The sequence below is a fragment of the Rana temporaria genome, chromosome 3 (genome assembly GCF_905171775.1).
Source record: "Rana temporaria chromosome 3, aRanTem1.1, whole genome shotgun sequence".
NCBI lineage: Eukaryota > Metazoa > Chordata > Amphibia > Anura > Ranidae > Rana > Rana temporaria.
Window position 1 is genome coordinate 100,158,596 of NC_053491.1, and position 17,182 is coordinate 100,175,777.

At 41.7% G+C, this 17,182-nt stretch overlaps 1 protein-coding gene across 1 annotated transcript in view; it reads left to right on the forward strand.

Annotated features, from left to right (window-relative positions):
- The window catches only part of CRABP1 (cellular retinoic acid binding protein 1), a 36,885-nt gene that overhangs the window by 12,229 nt on the left and 7,474 nt on the right, over nucleotides 1-17,182 (forward strand). The window contains exon 3 of the mRNA XM_040343092.1: nucleotides 7,909-8,022. Coding sequence (XP_040199026.1) covers nucleotides 7,909-8,022 — 114 coding nt within the window. The remainder of the gene's footprint in view (nucleotides 1-7,908; nucleotides 8,023-17,182) is intronic.

The window sequence follows — 17,182 nt, forward strand, 5'->3', positions numbered from 1 at the left end:
TGCTCGGGATCGGCGGTTGCGATGACCGCTGGCCACGAGCGATCGCGTGCTTGAGAGGCAGAACAGGGATATAAACACACACATCTAAGTTCTGTGAGGAGAGAGAGATTATGAGTTCCTACAAGCTGGGAACCACGATCTCTCATCTCCTATAGTCAGTACCATCCCCCACAGTTAGAACACACACATAGGTAACACAGTTAACCCATTGATCGCCCCCTAGTGTTAACCCCTTCACTGCCAGTGACATTTTTACAATAATCTGTCTATTATTATAGCACTGATCGCTGTATAAATGCCATTGGTCCCAAAAATGTGTCAAAAGTGTCCGATATGTCCGCCATAATGTGGCAGTCCTGATAAAAATTGCAGATCGCCGCCATTACTAGTAAAAAAGAAACAATACCCTATTTTGTAGACTCTATAACTTTTGCGCAAACCAATCAATAAACACTTTTTGTGATTTTTATTACCAAAAATATGTAGAAGAATACATATCGGCCTAAAAGGAAAACATTTGCTTTTTTTTTTTTTTATTGGGGCTATTTATTACAGCAAAAAGTACAAAATATTGTGTTTTTTTTCAAAATTGTCGTTCTTTTTTTGTTTATAGCGCATAAAACAAAAACCCACAGAAATTATCACTTCCGTCTCATCCTCCATAGTACATATGCCACAATATTTATCTTTTTACTATCTTTACACATATTCTTCTTTATATAATTCCCTTCACCTGTACTGCTATTTATTTATTTTTTGGTCAAAAGCTAGCCACAGACAGAACAGAAATATGAGTTCCTAACATTTTCTGTAACTGCTTACTTATGTTCTGGTTGGCTGCACGTCCAGTAAAATCACCTTTTTTTCCCCAGCAAGTCCATAAAAAACATGTCCAAAAATACAAATAGAGGGGAACAGCATCACTAGCTGTCGTGTTTCACGCTCCCTTATCGCTTAGTCATAGCTAACATACAAATGTCCACTACAGAGATATAGATATAGATATATATATATACATATATATATACACACACACACACAGTATAGATATATGCAACAATTACTTGTGATTGGAACACAGTGTTTTTTTCCCTTATTAACTGCTGACTAGTGATAATTGTGAGGTTCTATGGAGTGTCTATAGACAAGAGCAGGAAATTAAGGTATTAAAGGTGCAGGTATAATCTGGTTTTAGGATAAAAATATAAATAGATTTATAAAAAATAAAGGCTTGCAAAGATTGAATAAGTATTTCATGGAAAGAATGAATAATGATTGCACACCTATGCAATATTTGTGTACAAAGTGTGCGCAGCCTCTTGCATTAGGATGTGCACCCCAAAGCTCAAACACACATCAATGCCACGCGCTGTCACAGGCAGGAGGCTCTGGTGGTGGGAGACAGTTGATTGGGAGCATATTAAATAAGAGTTTAATGTGTTCCTAAGGTTGAACCTAGGGGGAATTTACACTGGCATCCCCCAACCACCCACCTGATGCCGCCCCTGGTTAATGCTTATTCACATGGGGTGATTAGAGTGTGCCCAATATGTTTATGTATGTGAATTAAAAACTTTGGAGAGGAAATAACTTTTATGAATGAAATAAAAAACAAGCAAACAAGGAAAGATAAAGTAGTTCAAACATGTTAGTGCAGTAATCATACTGTATTTTTTGAATAATGTAGGCTACTTTCACACTGGGGCGACAGCGTTTTTGCAGCGCTTTTCGTCCACTATCGGGCGCATTTAACCCCCGCTAGTGGCCGGAAAAGGGTTAAAACCACCGGCAAATTGATTTCAATTGGCAGGGGCGCTTTAGGAGTGGTGTATTCACCGTTTCTACAGCGCCTCAAAGATGCGGCTGGCAGGACTTTTTTTAGCGTCCTGCCAGCTTTCACACTGGAGTGAAAAGAGCGGCTCTTTCAGGGCGCTTTTCAGGCGCTATTTTTAGTGCTACAGAGCCTGCAAAGCGCCTCAGTGTGAAAGTAGCCTTATTGGGAATTTAAATGAATCCATAAAGGATGATATTGTGACCTTTTTAATGTAAAATGTAAAACTGGTAAAAAAAAAATTGTGATTCTGTGATTTTTTTAATGGAATACTGTCCAAGTCCAGACTTGCATATAAATTTGCAACCTTAAGTTAACCCTTTATGTATTATTTTTTTCCCTATAAACCCACAAGTACTATAGGCTTTTTTAGTTGATTGAACATCCTGTCAGGAACTCTGGAATGGGTTGGTAAACAGGTATTGCATCAGCTCCAAAGTACTAGGGGAAAACAAAAAACGCAGCCATATTTACGCTAAATAAATGGTTATATATCTATGGCTCAATTTTTTATACATTTATGGGTCTGTAGTATAAAATGAAGCCCGTCAGAGAAAATTTCCAATTGACAGCCCTTCATTACTGTATCTACTGCTAATTGCTTAAAAAACAAAATGATCAATATAAAATAACATAGTACGTAACCAAGAATGCAGCGCAGTACGCAAAGCTATTCAAATGTGTAACCTACCATGAAGACAGGAACCTCATTTTAATTATATAGATGAGCCACATAAAAATAACCATAAAATAATGTATTCCCCACTTAACTGCTGAAAGTGTAAGTGCTTTAATTTAACACAATGACGGCAGAGTGAGTGAAATAGCTGGACACGTTACAGCTGTCAGTGGAAGTACATTAGTGTAACAGATGATACGCATAATGGGCTACAATGCGCTATATATTTCTTTGGCTGTCAAACTGAACGTGAATTGGCTACATGATTATATCCCAGACGTTACACAGACCACGCGATGTACAGTTTATTAATCCTGACATGGCACAGCATGAAGCCATGATTTATATGGCCGCCTCACATCTGCCCTTTTATAGAGATCACACTAGAAAAGATGGGGTGGGTTTACCAGAGTATTTATCCTGCAAGAAGATTGGAACAATAAAAGATACAGCAGAACAAATTACAGACAGACAGAATTAAAATAATTTATAATAGTTCTATACTTCACTTTTGCTTCTAAATGTAATTTGCCAGCAACCTCCCCCCTTTCCCTTGTAGTCGCCACCCAAAGCTCTCAGGTGCAATTGTTTTGGCAATATACACCATAGAACTGTGCTATGATTATCACAAAATGCATTAAATGATGATCTCTTTGTGTATGGCCAACTCGCATTTACATTATTGTAAACCAGTGGTCTCCAAACTATGGCTCGAGAGCCTGGATGTGGCCCTTTGCTTGCCTTTGTCTGGCCCTTGGGGCACAATTCCACCAACTGACACCAATAATGGGGCACCATTTCCCCTACAGACATCATCAATGGTGCACTATTCTTAATGATACCAACAGTGGAGCTATTTTTCCCATTAAAACCATTGATGGGGCACTGATGAATTGGCATTTTCTACTCCCACTGGCCACATTATGCCACCCCTTAAAGCGGAGTTCCACCTAAAAATGGAACTTCCGCTTAACCCACTCCTTGCCCCCTTACATGCCACATTTGGCATGTAATTTTTTTTGGGGGGGGGAGTGGGGGCTTCAGGAGAAGTGGGACTTCCAGTCCCACTTCCTCCTTCTGCCGAGGGGCTGGTAAGGCGATTAGCTTAATCGCCTTATTGCAGCCCCTCCCTGTAGGCGAGCGCCTGTCCAATCGGACGGCGCTGCGCCGCTCGTGCATGCGCAGTGGGTGCCCAGCCGTGAAGCCGAAAGCTGTCACTGCCGGGTGCCCACACTAGGAATGAAGACGCTGGCCGGCGAGGAGCGGAGCCCCGGCCGGCGCGTCGCTGGAACCATGGAGCAGGTAAGTGTCTGTTTATTAAAAGCCAGCAGCTACACTTTTTGTAGCTGCTGACTTTTAATAAACTTAAAAAAAGGCTGGAACACCCCTTTAACCACTTCCCGCCCAGGGTACATCTATGGACATCCTTGACTTTAAGAGGGGATATCTGAATGATGCCTGCAGCTACAGGCATCATTCAGATATTGTCTTTTAGAGCCGACGATTCTGTGCACCGTAAGAATGATTATAGCAGCCGTTCCGCCGCATGATCATTCTCACAGGTGGCGAGAGGGGACGTCCGCCCTCCCGCCACCCTCCGATGCTTCTACTGACTCACCGCTGCGATCGGTGAGTCGGAAAACAGATCAGCTGGCCCAGGGTTCCTACCATAGAGATTTCCGGCGGACCAGATGGTCGGCTGGAGTCTCTATGATCGTTCGGAGGCTGGGCGTGATGTTATGACGTCACGCTCGGCCTCTGCATTCAAAAAAACTGTGCCACCTCGGCTGGGAAGCTATGTTGTTTTTATTTTTTTATTCCAGGTTCCCCAGCCTAGAGGTGAGATGTGGGGTCTTATTGACCCCCTATCTCACTGTAAAGAGGACCTGTCATGCTTATTCCTATTACAAGGGATGTTTACATTCCTTGTAATAGGAATAAAAGTGATCAAATTGTTAAAAAAATGTAAAGTGTCAAAGTAAAAAGTTTAAAATAGAATTAACAATAAAAAAAATAACACATTTTTTAAAGTGCCCATGTCCCCATCAGCTCGTACGCAGAAGCAAACGCATACGAAAATGGTGTTCAGACCACACATGTGAGGTATCGATGCGAACGTTAGAGCAAGAGCAATAATTCTAGCCCTAGACTTCCTCTGTAATTTAAAACATGTAACCAGTAAAAAATATTAACGCGTCGCCCATGAGGATTTTTAAGTACCAAAGTTTGGCACCATTCCAGGAGCGTGTGCAATTTTGAAGGATGACATGTTGGGTATCTATTTACTCGGCGTAACATTGTTGCAATGACCCACATTGTATTCTCTAGGGTCTCTGCTAAAAAAAAACATACATAATGTTTGGGGGTTTTATGTAATTTTCTAGCAAAAAAAATGATTTTTACATGTAGGAGCGAAGTGCCAGAATTGGTCCTGATGGGAAGTGGTTGGCCCTGATTGGAAGCCTGAAGGACAGTTCAGTTCAGTTCAAAGTGGCACTTTGCTTAGAAAAGTTTGGGACCCCTGTTCTAAATTGTTCTTGTTCTCAAAGTATCTGGAGACTATTGCACCCTTATAGTTGTATCTCTCTACCCTTTTTTTTTTTTTAACAAAGACTACCGAATCTGTAGTAAAAATACAGCATTTGATTAATAGGTCCAACAGGCATGTCAGTTCCTCTGTTCATTAAGTTTAGTATTTGTTGTAATGCAGTAAAGTCTATTATGTTGAGTTATGACTTTTTGTCACTGTGAGTGACATACTGTACATCTGAACATTTATGAACATGTTTGAACAGTTTATGCTTAAAGAAAGCAGAGGCAACAGTTCACATACTGCATGTGTTCTAAAATTTGCCAGGAAGTGCCTTTCTATCATGCGCATGTAGGTGTGGGGCCATGGAAGAACTACTAGAAGTAAAGAGTGCTATTGGTCAATAAACCACTATGCACTATCTTTCTGAGCATATTTCCACACAATAGCATCATTCAATGCCTAGGAAGTGCTGTATACTGCTTAAATTTGCAGCATGGTAACTTTGATGAAAATGCAAGTGTATGCAGCTAACAGCTATGAAAGGCATGCCTGAGGTACAGGCAACTCATCATATATTAGCAAGCTGTAAAAGTTGCAGAAAAAGTACACTTATATCAGTCTGAAATAGGGCTGAAAAAGTATCTACTACCAAAAATAGGTACTGTTTAGGATAAGGTTGTGTGGGTTATCAATTCTTAAATTAAAGAGGCTATCCTGGAGCCATGTGTACTTTCAGCAATTCAAATGAGAACTAAATGATACTACTACACAAATCATGTTCTAATGTAATCATAATAAAACTGCCATGTTTCTCCTAGTACTAAGTAGGGATGGGCGAACGGTTTGGCCCGAGCATGAGTTCAGGTCGAACATTTGCCTGTTCGGCCATTCGCCAAACACACGAATTTGCAGGGTGTTCGTCCCGACAAACACCCTACAATGCAATGAGGGCTGCACAGTGCATTCTGTGCCCTGATTGGGAAAAGTTTTACCCAATCAGGGCTCAGTGTAAGCTTGCTGTTAAGGAGCGAGGCTGGGAAGGCAGACGCCGCGTTCTTAAGAACCGATGAGTCATCAGCTATCAATGGGTTTCCCCTCGCTGACAGTTGAATTAAAAAAAAAAGTGCTGGTTAATAAATAAAGAAAAAAACAACGTGGGGTCCCCCCCTTTCCCAGTCCACACCAGGCCCCTTTGACAGTTCTTCCCAAGAATGCCTCCTCTGTGCTTTGGCAGTTCTTATATAGGTAAGGGGCAGGGCCACTTGGCAATGTTAAAAAATAAAGAAGAAAACAGCATGGCCTCCCCCCCCAGGCCCCTTTGACAGTTTTTCCTGTCAAATTACCCCTCTGGGCTTTTACAGTATAGGTAAGGGGTGGGGCCACCTGGCCATTGCACCCGGTGGTCCGCCCCTTGTGACGTCACATGCCCAGCATGCACCAGTCAGTAACGCCAGAGAGGGCGGTGCAATGGGTGACTTTGCCAGGTGGCCCCGCCGCTTACCTATATAAGAACTGTCGAAGCAGAGGGGAAGCAATCAGTGGGAGGCCGCCCCAGAAGAAGCAGCATTTTTTTATTTTTTCGGTGCAGCGGACGGCATGATTGACGAAGGGACACTTTTTTTTTTTTTTTTAATAGAGGATTTGGCAAAAACTTGTCTCTTGTTTTATTACTTTTTGACACTTTTTTGGTGAATTGGTAGGGGTACAATGTACCCAATACTCATTCACATGAGATACTCAGCCACTTTAAAGGCACATTAAGGGGACCCCCTCAGGCACTATATTTATAGGAATTTTTCATTGTAATCGGTGCACTTTAAACGTCATTAAAATCACTGCTCCTGAAAAAACAATAGTTTTAAAAAAAATTGCATTGGTACATGTCCCCCAGGGCAGTACCCAGACCCTCATACCCCTTTTATGGCCAATTACTTGCATATAAGCCTTCAAAATGGGCAATATTGATTTTCCTGTTTGGCTTCCATAGACTTCAATGGGGTTCACCGTTCAGTTTAGAACATTTCCCCTGTTCGGGACTTCTGTTGCGAACCGTGTTCGGCACATGTCTAGTACCAAGTGCTTAAGATTTACAAATCTGAAATAAAGCTAAAACACTTGCATTGTATTATATAAAGTGGATGGGGATATTTTACCTCAACAAATGGAAACTTCCATTTCATCTTTCAAAGCAAAATGTGCCTTTCTATCAAATCAGGCCTGCCTGGTATATAGCCTGTAGTAAGGTTCTTTCTAGCAGTCCAAGCAAAGCTGAGTGTATGAGTCAGAAAGCCAACTGGATTATGTATAAAGCACAAACAAACAATACTACTTGAGAGTGCCCAGGCAGTAATTTCAGAAGGCCGTGGGACTCACAAGTGGCAATGCACATTCGTACTATATTACGCAGTCACTGCCTATTTATATTGTTCACATCATTTACCTTCTTTTCACATTTCTTATTCTTTTTGGGTATGGCCTTGGATACAGCAAGTAAAAAAAACCTGACAACTAAGGGAAGCAAGATTTTGCCAACTGCCTACATTGACATGGTCAGCCAATTAGTATTATAAATCTGTAGCCTGAATGACTGACGGAGAGAAAAAAATCTGGAGAGCTACACATTTGTCATTTAGTGAGTCCAAAGGGTATTAATGGTACAGTGGATCTCCCATTTGCATTTTCAATTTATAACACAAAGGGCATTGTTTTTGATTAGGATGCATGATTTTCATTGTGTAGACTGCTTACTAGATACTCCTGGAGATGAGGTTTCATATGCCCTTTTTGTTATGTTTTGTGTTATTTGTTTTCTGTATCCATTTACACATGAGTATTAGCTGTCTCCTTTGTATCCCTTGCTATTAGAGTTTTCCTGTCTGGGAGAAAGAAAATAAGATCTACTGTAAGCAGACTCTAAAAGATGGGACAGGGCCCAAGACTTATTGGACTCGGGAACTTACAGGAGATGAACTAATTCTGGTAAGAAAATGTACATTGATTTGTAAATGTACATTGGTTCATGAAATGAATAGTTTTAGAAGGCTGAAATGAAAATTGAGAAACACTTGGGCACCAGTGAAGCTGACCTAAAAACCATCTTCCAGTCTGGTTTTCATTTCCACCTCTAAAGTAATCCTGTCATAGGATAAACACAGGGGCTGCATGTGATGACTTCCTTTTAAAAATGCTAATTGTCCGAGTGTTATGTTGGTTCATTGCTTCAGTTACTAAATCAGTGACCCCCAGCACAATTACTTGGATATAGAGTCAGAGCTAAGTCATTAGCTTTATACTTCTTTTAGTCAGTGACTCCAAGCTTTGGAGCCAAATAGTCAACAGGACAGCCAGGGACTATATCCAACAATGTACTGAGGAAAAAAATATCATAAGTAGTTATCAGCATGGATTTACGAAAGGTCGGTCTTGCCATACCAATCTGTTAACATTCTACGAGGAAGTGAGTTGCCATCTAGACAGGGGAAGGCCTGTGGATTTAGTGTACCTGGATTTTGCAAAGGCATTTAATACAGTCCCCTATAAGCACTTAATCTACAAGCTGAGGTCCGCAGGTGTGGACCATTAGGTTTGTTATTGGGTAAAAAAGGGTTACAGGGGCATGTCCATAGGGTAGTGATAAATAACATATACTATGACTGGTCTGGAGTGGTAAGTTGGGTACCTCAAGGTTCTGTCTTGGGACCAATTCTATTCAATTTATTCATAAATGATATAGAGGATGGGATAAATAGCTCAATCTCAGTTTTTGCGGACGACACAAAAATAAGCAGGGCAATAACTTCATATCAGGATATAGAAATTTTACAAAAAGACCTGAACAAAATCATGGAGTGGGCAAATGAAGTTTAATGTGGAAAAATGTAAAGTAATGCACTTGGGGGCAAAAAACATAAACACAAACTACTCACTAGGGGTAGAACTACTAGGGGAATCAGGGATGGAGAAAGATCTGGGGCTCCTAGTAGATGAGAGATTGAGCAACAGCATGCAATGTCAAGCTGCAGCTACCAAAGCCGGCAGAATATTAGCATGCATAAAAAAGGGGATATACTGACACTTTATAAAACTCTGGTTAGACCACATCTGGAGTATTTTATCCAGTTCTGGTCCCCAGTCCTCAGAAGGGATGTGCTGGAACTGGAGAGAATCCAAAGAAGTGAAACAAAACTAATAAGGGGACTGGAGGACCTTGATTACGAGTAACGACTGAAACCACTAAATCTATTCTAGCTGGAGAACGACGCTTGAGAGGAGATATATAATAGCGATTTACAAATACCTCAATGGCGATCCCAGCATAGGAAAAAACTATTCAGTCTCAAGGAGTGCAAGAGGACACAGGGACACACTATGAGATTGGAGGAAAAGCTGTTTAACCTTAAACAGGGGGGGTTTTCACTGTCAGGACAATAAGGATGTGGAACGCTCTTCCACAATTGGTGGTGGCTGCAGGGAGTATGGATATTTGTATAAGACTGTGCATCTTAAAGAACACAACATACAGGGATATGGGAAACATTTTTTGACACTGACACAGGTTGAACTGAATGGACTATTGCCTTTATTCAACCTTACCTACTATGTAACGATGGAATGTTTCGGAGCCTCGCAGGACCCCTGCATCAGGCATGAGCCTGATGCATGGGTCCTGCTAGGCTCCGAATTGCTGCCAACTGCTGTAACAATGTGATTGCTGAAAAAAGATTTGGACCTATTCTGGAGATCCATGGTGTGCTGGTGACATTAGTAAATTTACTTAAACCGCTCAGAAGCTGGTAGGTGCATGGTAGGCAATCAATCAGCTTCAAAATTCAGCTTGGTTAATGAAGCTTTAGCAATAACCCCCAGTAAGGCTTATTGATGGTCTGTGGGATTCAATTCTGAAGCCCACTGTTACAACTGGAAAAGACTGGGCTTTATGGGGTTTTAAAGTTTAATTAAAACAGAACATTACGCTTAACAACTTGCCTCCACAATTGCTCCTGTTTCCTCTTCCAGGAGGCTGCCATTTTGCTGAAGCCCAGAGCCATTGAGCAGCAGTAAATCTTTAGGCTGTCATCAGATTGTCCTCTTTAGTCATAATGCTGAAAAATAGAGAGCAACTAAGCATGTGCAGAGCAGGGCGAGACAATGCATTAATGGATTTTATGTTTTACATAGCTATATCTGCAAATAGGTCCAGCCTTAAATTATCTAGCGGTACTTAATTTTCTGATTAAAGTTCCACTCTAAAAGGGGTTGTAAACCCTTGTATTTTTTCACCTTAATGCATCCTTCCAACACTGACCAGTTTTACTCACCTGAGCCTGTTTGTTTCCACGGTGGAGATGCGCTCTACCTCTCTGCTGTTATCTCGGCTCTTGATTGGATAGATTGATAACAGCGCAGCCATTAGCTGCAGCTGGTGTCAATCAAATCCAATGCCGAGTCCTGTATTCTGTGTGAATGGACACAAAAGCAGGACTCGGGAGTGTCCATCTTAGGAGAGCCTTCTCCAACGTGGGCACTCGATGCATGAAGGAGCTACCAGCGCTGCCAGGGGGCCCCAGAAGAGGAGGATCGGGGCCACTCTGTGCAAAAACAAACTGCACAGTGGAGTTAAGTATGACATGTTTGTTATTTTAAAAAAAACAAACAAACAAGGGTTTACAACCCCTTAGGTTCTTCTAACTATAAGAAGTGCTTGATATTGTACACATAGGAATATATTGCTGCAAAGACCTGATCCTTAACTCTTAATCTCACTAGGAAAAAGAAAGGAATGTTTAGTCAGGTCTGCTTTTGTGCATCAGCAAAGTCACAAGGTGGAGTGCACTTATATGTAGATTGTGTGGTTCTACATACCACACAATCAGAAACTCAAGCACTGTGACCCTGTTAAATGATTGTGCTTTTCCTATATGTTTCATGTTACAGTCTTCCTATGTGCAAGGGCAGGTATGTATGAACTATATTATTTCCAGATATAGGAGTTATTTGTAAAAGAAATAACAACATTGTGTACTTAGGCCCCTTTTCACACTGGGGCAGGAGGTGCGGTGGTGGTATAGCGCCACTATTTTTAGCGGCGCTTTACCGTCGGAATTGCGGCGGTATTCGGCTGCTAACGGTACAGTTTTAACACCCGCTAGCGCCCGAAAAAGGGTTAATACCGCCCGCAATGCGCCTCCACAGAGGCGCATTGCCGGCGGTATAGCTGCGGTTTCCCATTGCTTTCACCGCTCCTCTCAGCGCCCCAAAGATGCTGCTGGCAGGACTTTTGGAGCGGTCCTGCTAGCACACCGCTACAGTGTGAAAGCCCTCAGGCTTTCACACTGTAGAAACAGCAAGCCGCTGTTTAGGGTCGGTTTGCAGGCGCTATTTTTAGTGCAATAGCGCCTGCAAACCGCCCGATGTGAAAGGGGTCTTAGCTAATGTAACAAAGAAATTAAATGGTTGTTGTCTGCACATAGACAAGGATAATCCCTGTTGCATGAATAAGATGGGTATAAGAGGCCTCTACGATTAAGCCACAAAAAGGGCAAAACGCATTATAGGAGTTCTCTACAGGAGGACAACAGGAGCTAAAGCCATCTTATACCCATCTCATTCACATTTATGTAACAGGGAATTGGTGTCTGTGTGCAGATTACCATTTTTTTGTAAAAAAAATTAAATAAATGTGATTTTTATTTTCAATAGTCAATTGTGCATGGTTTGCCTCCTAAGACCTACTGCACATAGACAGCAAGATATGCGTATTTACAGTTGTAGTCAAAAGTTTGCATACCCTGACAGAAATCGTGAAATTGTGGCATTATAATTGAGAATATGACTGATCATGCAAAAACACTGGGCCAGATCCACAGAAGAATTACGCCGGCGTATCTATTGATACGCCACGTAATTTCAAAGTTCCCGCGTTGTATCTTTGTTTTGTATCTACAAAACAAGATACGACTGCATCTGGGCTCGATCCGACTGGCGTTCGTCTTAGTACGCCGTCGGATCGTAGGTGCATTTTTCCGCCGGCCGCTAGGTGGCGTTTCCGTCGAATTCCGCGTTGAGTATGCAAATTAGCTAGATACGGCGATCCACGAACGTACGTCCAGTGCATTTTTTTACGTTGTTTGCGTTCGGCTTTTTCCGGCGTATAGTTACCCCTGCTATATAAGGCATATCCTATGTTAAGTATGGCCGTCGTTCCCGCGTAAAATTTGGAAAATGTTACGTGGTTTGCGTAAGTCGTTCGCGAATCGGGATTTGCGTAGAATGACGTCACCGTCGTAAGCATTGGCTTGTTCCGGTTTAATTTCTAGCATGCGCACTGGGATACCCCCACGGACGGCGCATGCGCCGTTAAAAAAAAACGTCATTTATGTCGGGTCACGACGTATTAACATAAAACACGCCCCTATCACATAGATTTGAATTGCGCGCCCTTACACCGGGAGAATTACGCTACGCCGCCGTAACCTTAGAGGCAAATGCTTTGTGAATACAGCATTTGCCTCTCAAAGTTGCGGCGGCGTAGCGTTACTAGGATACGCTACGCCTGCATAAAAATACGATCCACTATGTGGATCTGGCCCACTGTCTTTTATTTAAGCATAGCAATCACATGAATCCATTTATTATCACATAGTTTTTTGGATCCTTTTTAAATCATAATGATAACAGAAATCACCCAAAAGTTTACATACCCTGGAATATCTGGCCTTGGTACAGACACAAAAGGTGGTACACACAGGTTGAAATGGCAATTAAAGGTTAATTTCCCACATTTGTGGCTTTTTAAAATCACAATTAGTGTCTGTGTATAAATATCACAATTAGTGTCTGTGTATAAATATCACAATTAGTGTCTGTGTATAAACAGTCAATGAGTTTGTTAGCTCTCACATGGATGCACTAAGCAGGCTAGACACTGAGCCATTAACTGGTTGCTGACTGCCGCTTGTACTTATACATCGGCAGAATGGCACGGCTGCACAAAGCGTCGTACCTGTATTTTGCTTTAAAATTGCCGCCATGCGGGCACGCGCGCACCCCTGCCGCTAGCTCCGTGACCATGCCCGCAGGTCGCGATCGCGTCACAGAGCTGCAGAACGGGGAGATACCTATGTAAACAAGGCATTTCCCCATTCTGCCTACATAGTTACATAGTTAGAGTCGGTTCACACTAGGGCGACACGACTTCCAGCGCGACTTTCAGAAGCAACTCCAACACGACTTGAGCATGAACCACAGGGCGATCTGGGGAGATTTACAACACGACTTGAAGTCGTCTCCAGGACAGGAGACTTTCCAGTGGCCAATAAAACAACCATCAGCTCTGGGGGGGGGGGGGGGGGGGGGGGGGGAGGGAGAGGTTTGCCTGAGAAATGTATGTTATCTTCCTGGAAAGTCGCTTCAGATAAGACAGTGATCCGACTTCTGAGGCGACTTCCATTGAAATCAATGGGTACAAATCGCCTACAAGTCAGATTGAAGTAGTACAGGAACCTTTTCTGAAGTCGGATCGCCTTGAGTCGTGTGTATTAACATAGCTCACATTCACTTCCATTGTTTTTCTCTACAGCACGACTTGGGACGACTTGAGGCGACATGAAGTCGGATGGCAAGTCGCCCCAGTGTGAACCGGCTCTTAGTCAGGTTGAAAAAAGACACAAGTCCATCCAGTTCAACCACAAAAAAATAAACAAACAAAATAAAAAACACAGTACAATCCCATACACCCAACTCCATACCCACAGTTGATCCAGAGGTAGGCAAAAAACCCCAGCAGAGCATGATCCAATTTGCCACAGCAGGGGAAAAAATTCCTTCCTGATCCCCCGAGAGGCAATCGGATTTACCCTGGATCAACTTTACCTACAAATCTTAGTACTCAGTTATATTATGTACATTTAGGAAAGAATCCAGGCCTTTCTTAAAGCAATCTACTGAGCTGGCCAGAACCACGTCTGGAGGGAGTCTGTTCCACATTTTCACAGCTCTTACTGTGAAAAAACCTTTCCGTATTTGGAGGTGAAATCTCTTTTCCTCTAGACGTAAAGAGTGCCCCCTTGTCCTCAGTGTTGACCGTAAAGTGAATAACTCAACACCAAGTTCACTGTATGGACCTCTTAGGCTCCGTACACACGTCCGAGAAACTCGACAAGCAAAACACATCGTTTTGCTCGTCGAGTTCCTTGTGAAGCCGCCGAGGATCTCGGCGAGCCAAGTTTCCTCATTGACTAACGAGGAAATAGAGAACATGTTCTCTATTTGGCCCGACGAGATCCTCGTCGGTTTCCTCAGCCAAAAGTGTACACATGACCGGGTTTTTCGGCAGAATACAGCTCCGATCGAGTTTCTGGCTGAATTCTGCAGAGAAACTCGGTCGTGTGTACGGGGCCTCATATATTTGTACATGTTGATCATATCCCCCCTAATTCTCCTCTTCTCAAGAGTGAATACATTTAGTTCTTCTAATCTTTCCTCATAGCTGAGCTCCTCCATGCCTCAGTTTGGTTGCCCTTCTCTGCACTTTCTCCAGTTCTCCAATATCCTTTTTGAGAACTGGTGCCCAAAACTGAACTGCATATTCCAGATGAGGTCTTACTAATGATTTGTACAGGGGCAAAATTATATCTCTGTCTCTGGAGTCCATACCTCTCTTAATACAAGAAAGGACTTTGCTCGCTCTGGAAACCGCAGCTTGGCATTGCATGCCATTATTGAGCTTATGATCAACTAAAACCCCCAGATCCTTCTCCACTACAGATCCCCCCAGTTGTACTTCCCTTAGCATGTATGATGCATGCATATTCTTAGTCCCTAAGTGCACAACTTTACATTTATCAACATTAAACCTCATCTGCCCCTTAGTCGCCCAATTAGACAGAGCATTGAGTTTGGCTTGTAAATTGGAGACATCCTGCAAGGACGTTATTCCACTGCATAGCTTGGTGTCATCTGCAAAGACAGAAATGTTACTTTTGATCTCAGACCCAATATCATTTATAAATATATTGAAAAGTAAGGGTCCCAGCACTGAACCTTGGGGTACACCACTGATAACCTTGGACCATTCAGAGTAAGAATCATTAACCACTACTCTCTGAAGTCTGTCTTTTAGCCAGTTTTCTATCCATTTACAAACTGATATATCCAATCCTGTAGACCTTACCTTACACATGAGCTGTGTGTGCGGAACTGTATCGAACGCTTTTGCAAAATCCAAGTATACCACGTCCACCGCCACGCCTCTGTCCAGGGTTTTACTTACCTCTCCATAAAAGGAAATCAGGTTTGTCTGACAACTTCTGTCTTTCATGAATCCATGCTGTCTGCTGCTTAAATAGTTTGTTTCCAGCAAGCACTCATCCATGTGATCCTTTATTAAACGTTCCAGTATCTTCCCAACTATAGAAGTTAAACTAACAGGTCTATAGTTACTTGGTAAAGACTTTGTTCCCTTTTTAAATATAGGCACCTAGTGACAGGACAGTGATCTACTGCTCCCCGTCATCGGGAGCAGTGATCACTGTCGTGTCATTCGTAGCCCAGCCCCCCCCCCACAGTTAGAATCACTCCCTAGGACACACTTAACCCCTTCCTCGCCTAGAGGTTAACCCCATTCCCTGCCAATGTCATTTATGATACATAATGTCGCAGTCATGATTAAAATCGCAGATGGCCATTACTAGTAAAAAAAATTATTAATAAAAATGCCATAAAACTATCCCCTATTTTGTAGATGCAATAACTTTTGCGCAAACCAATCAATATATGCTTATTGTGATTTTTTTTTACCAAAAATATGTAGAATGCATAACGGCATAAACTGAGAAAGAAATTAGTTGTTTTATATATTTTTGGGGGATATTTATTATAGCAAAAAGTTAAAAATAAATATATTTTTTTCAAAATTGTCGTTCTTTTTTTGTTTATAGCGCAAAAAATAAAAACCGCAGAGGTTTGTTTGGGTGCAATGTCAAAAGACCTGCATGAGATGGAATCAGATACAAAAAGATATCCCAAGCCTTGAATATGCCAGTCAATGCTGTTCAATCACCTAATAAGAAGTGGAAAATTTGGGGATCTATTGATACCAAGCCAAGGTCAGATAGATCAAGAAAGATTTTTTGTTTAATATTTTTATTGAGTTGTGCATAAGAAAACAAGTTACAAATGCAGTATAAAGAATGCAAATATGGGATAAAGATCATAACAATAATGACTGAAATATTGGTAGAGTTTGGTGCTCAAATGCATGTTCATATTTATCAGATAAATACTGAAAAAAGAAAATGTCAGGTATAAGGGACTAAAGAAAATAATAAAAAAAAGGACTATACCTTATATCAGGCTTAGAGTGCCTCCGGACCACCCATTCACCCCTAATGGGTTCAAACTGTGGATGGGCGGGGGCACGTGAGAGGAAAAATAATTAAATAAAATATGAGAAAGCTAAAGTCCCAAGAAGATAAATATAGTTATCGTGACATAGAATAAAAAGGGGGAAAAATCTCCTGTGCGTTGTTTCTGAAATACCTGAACTGACCCTAAAAAAAATGGGTCGTAAAGGAATCTATTAGTTAAATAGTCCAAACTCTAAATTGTAGAAACAACAAGAGAGAAAAAATCCCAAATTTACTTGTTGATGAATAATAAGCAGAAAAAAAAAAGGAAATTGCTAAGAAAAGAAGAAGGAGAGGAAGAAGATCAAGAAAGATTTCAGCCACAGCTGCCACAGGAACTGTTTGGGATACAAAGAAAAGCCCACAGGTAACCTCAGGAGAAATACAGGCTGCTCTGGAAAAAGATGGTGTGGTTGTTTTTAAGAAGCACAATAGGATGATACTTGAACAAAAAAGAGGAACACAAGAAAAACAGAAATGGAAGGCGTGCACACCTAGTGCATTACCAGAGATAATTTAATAATACATTTTTTTTTTGTATAAAAGTGGGTACTCAAAAAATGCAACTGACAAAAGGCCATAAACACAGTGCATGGACATGTGCAGAAAACGGGGTAGCTGTACCCTGTGTTCTGTGCATGTCCATGCACTGTGATTATGGCCTTTTTTCAGTTGCATTTTGTGAGTACCCACTTTTATACAAAAATTGTTTTTATTATTAAATTATCTCTGGT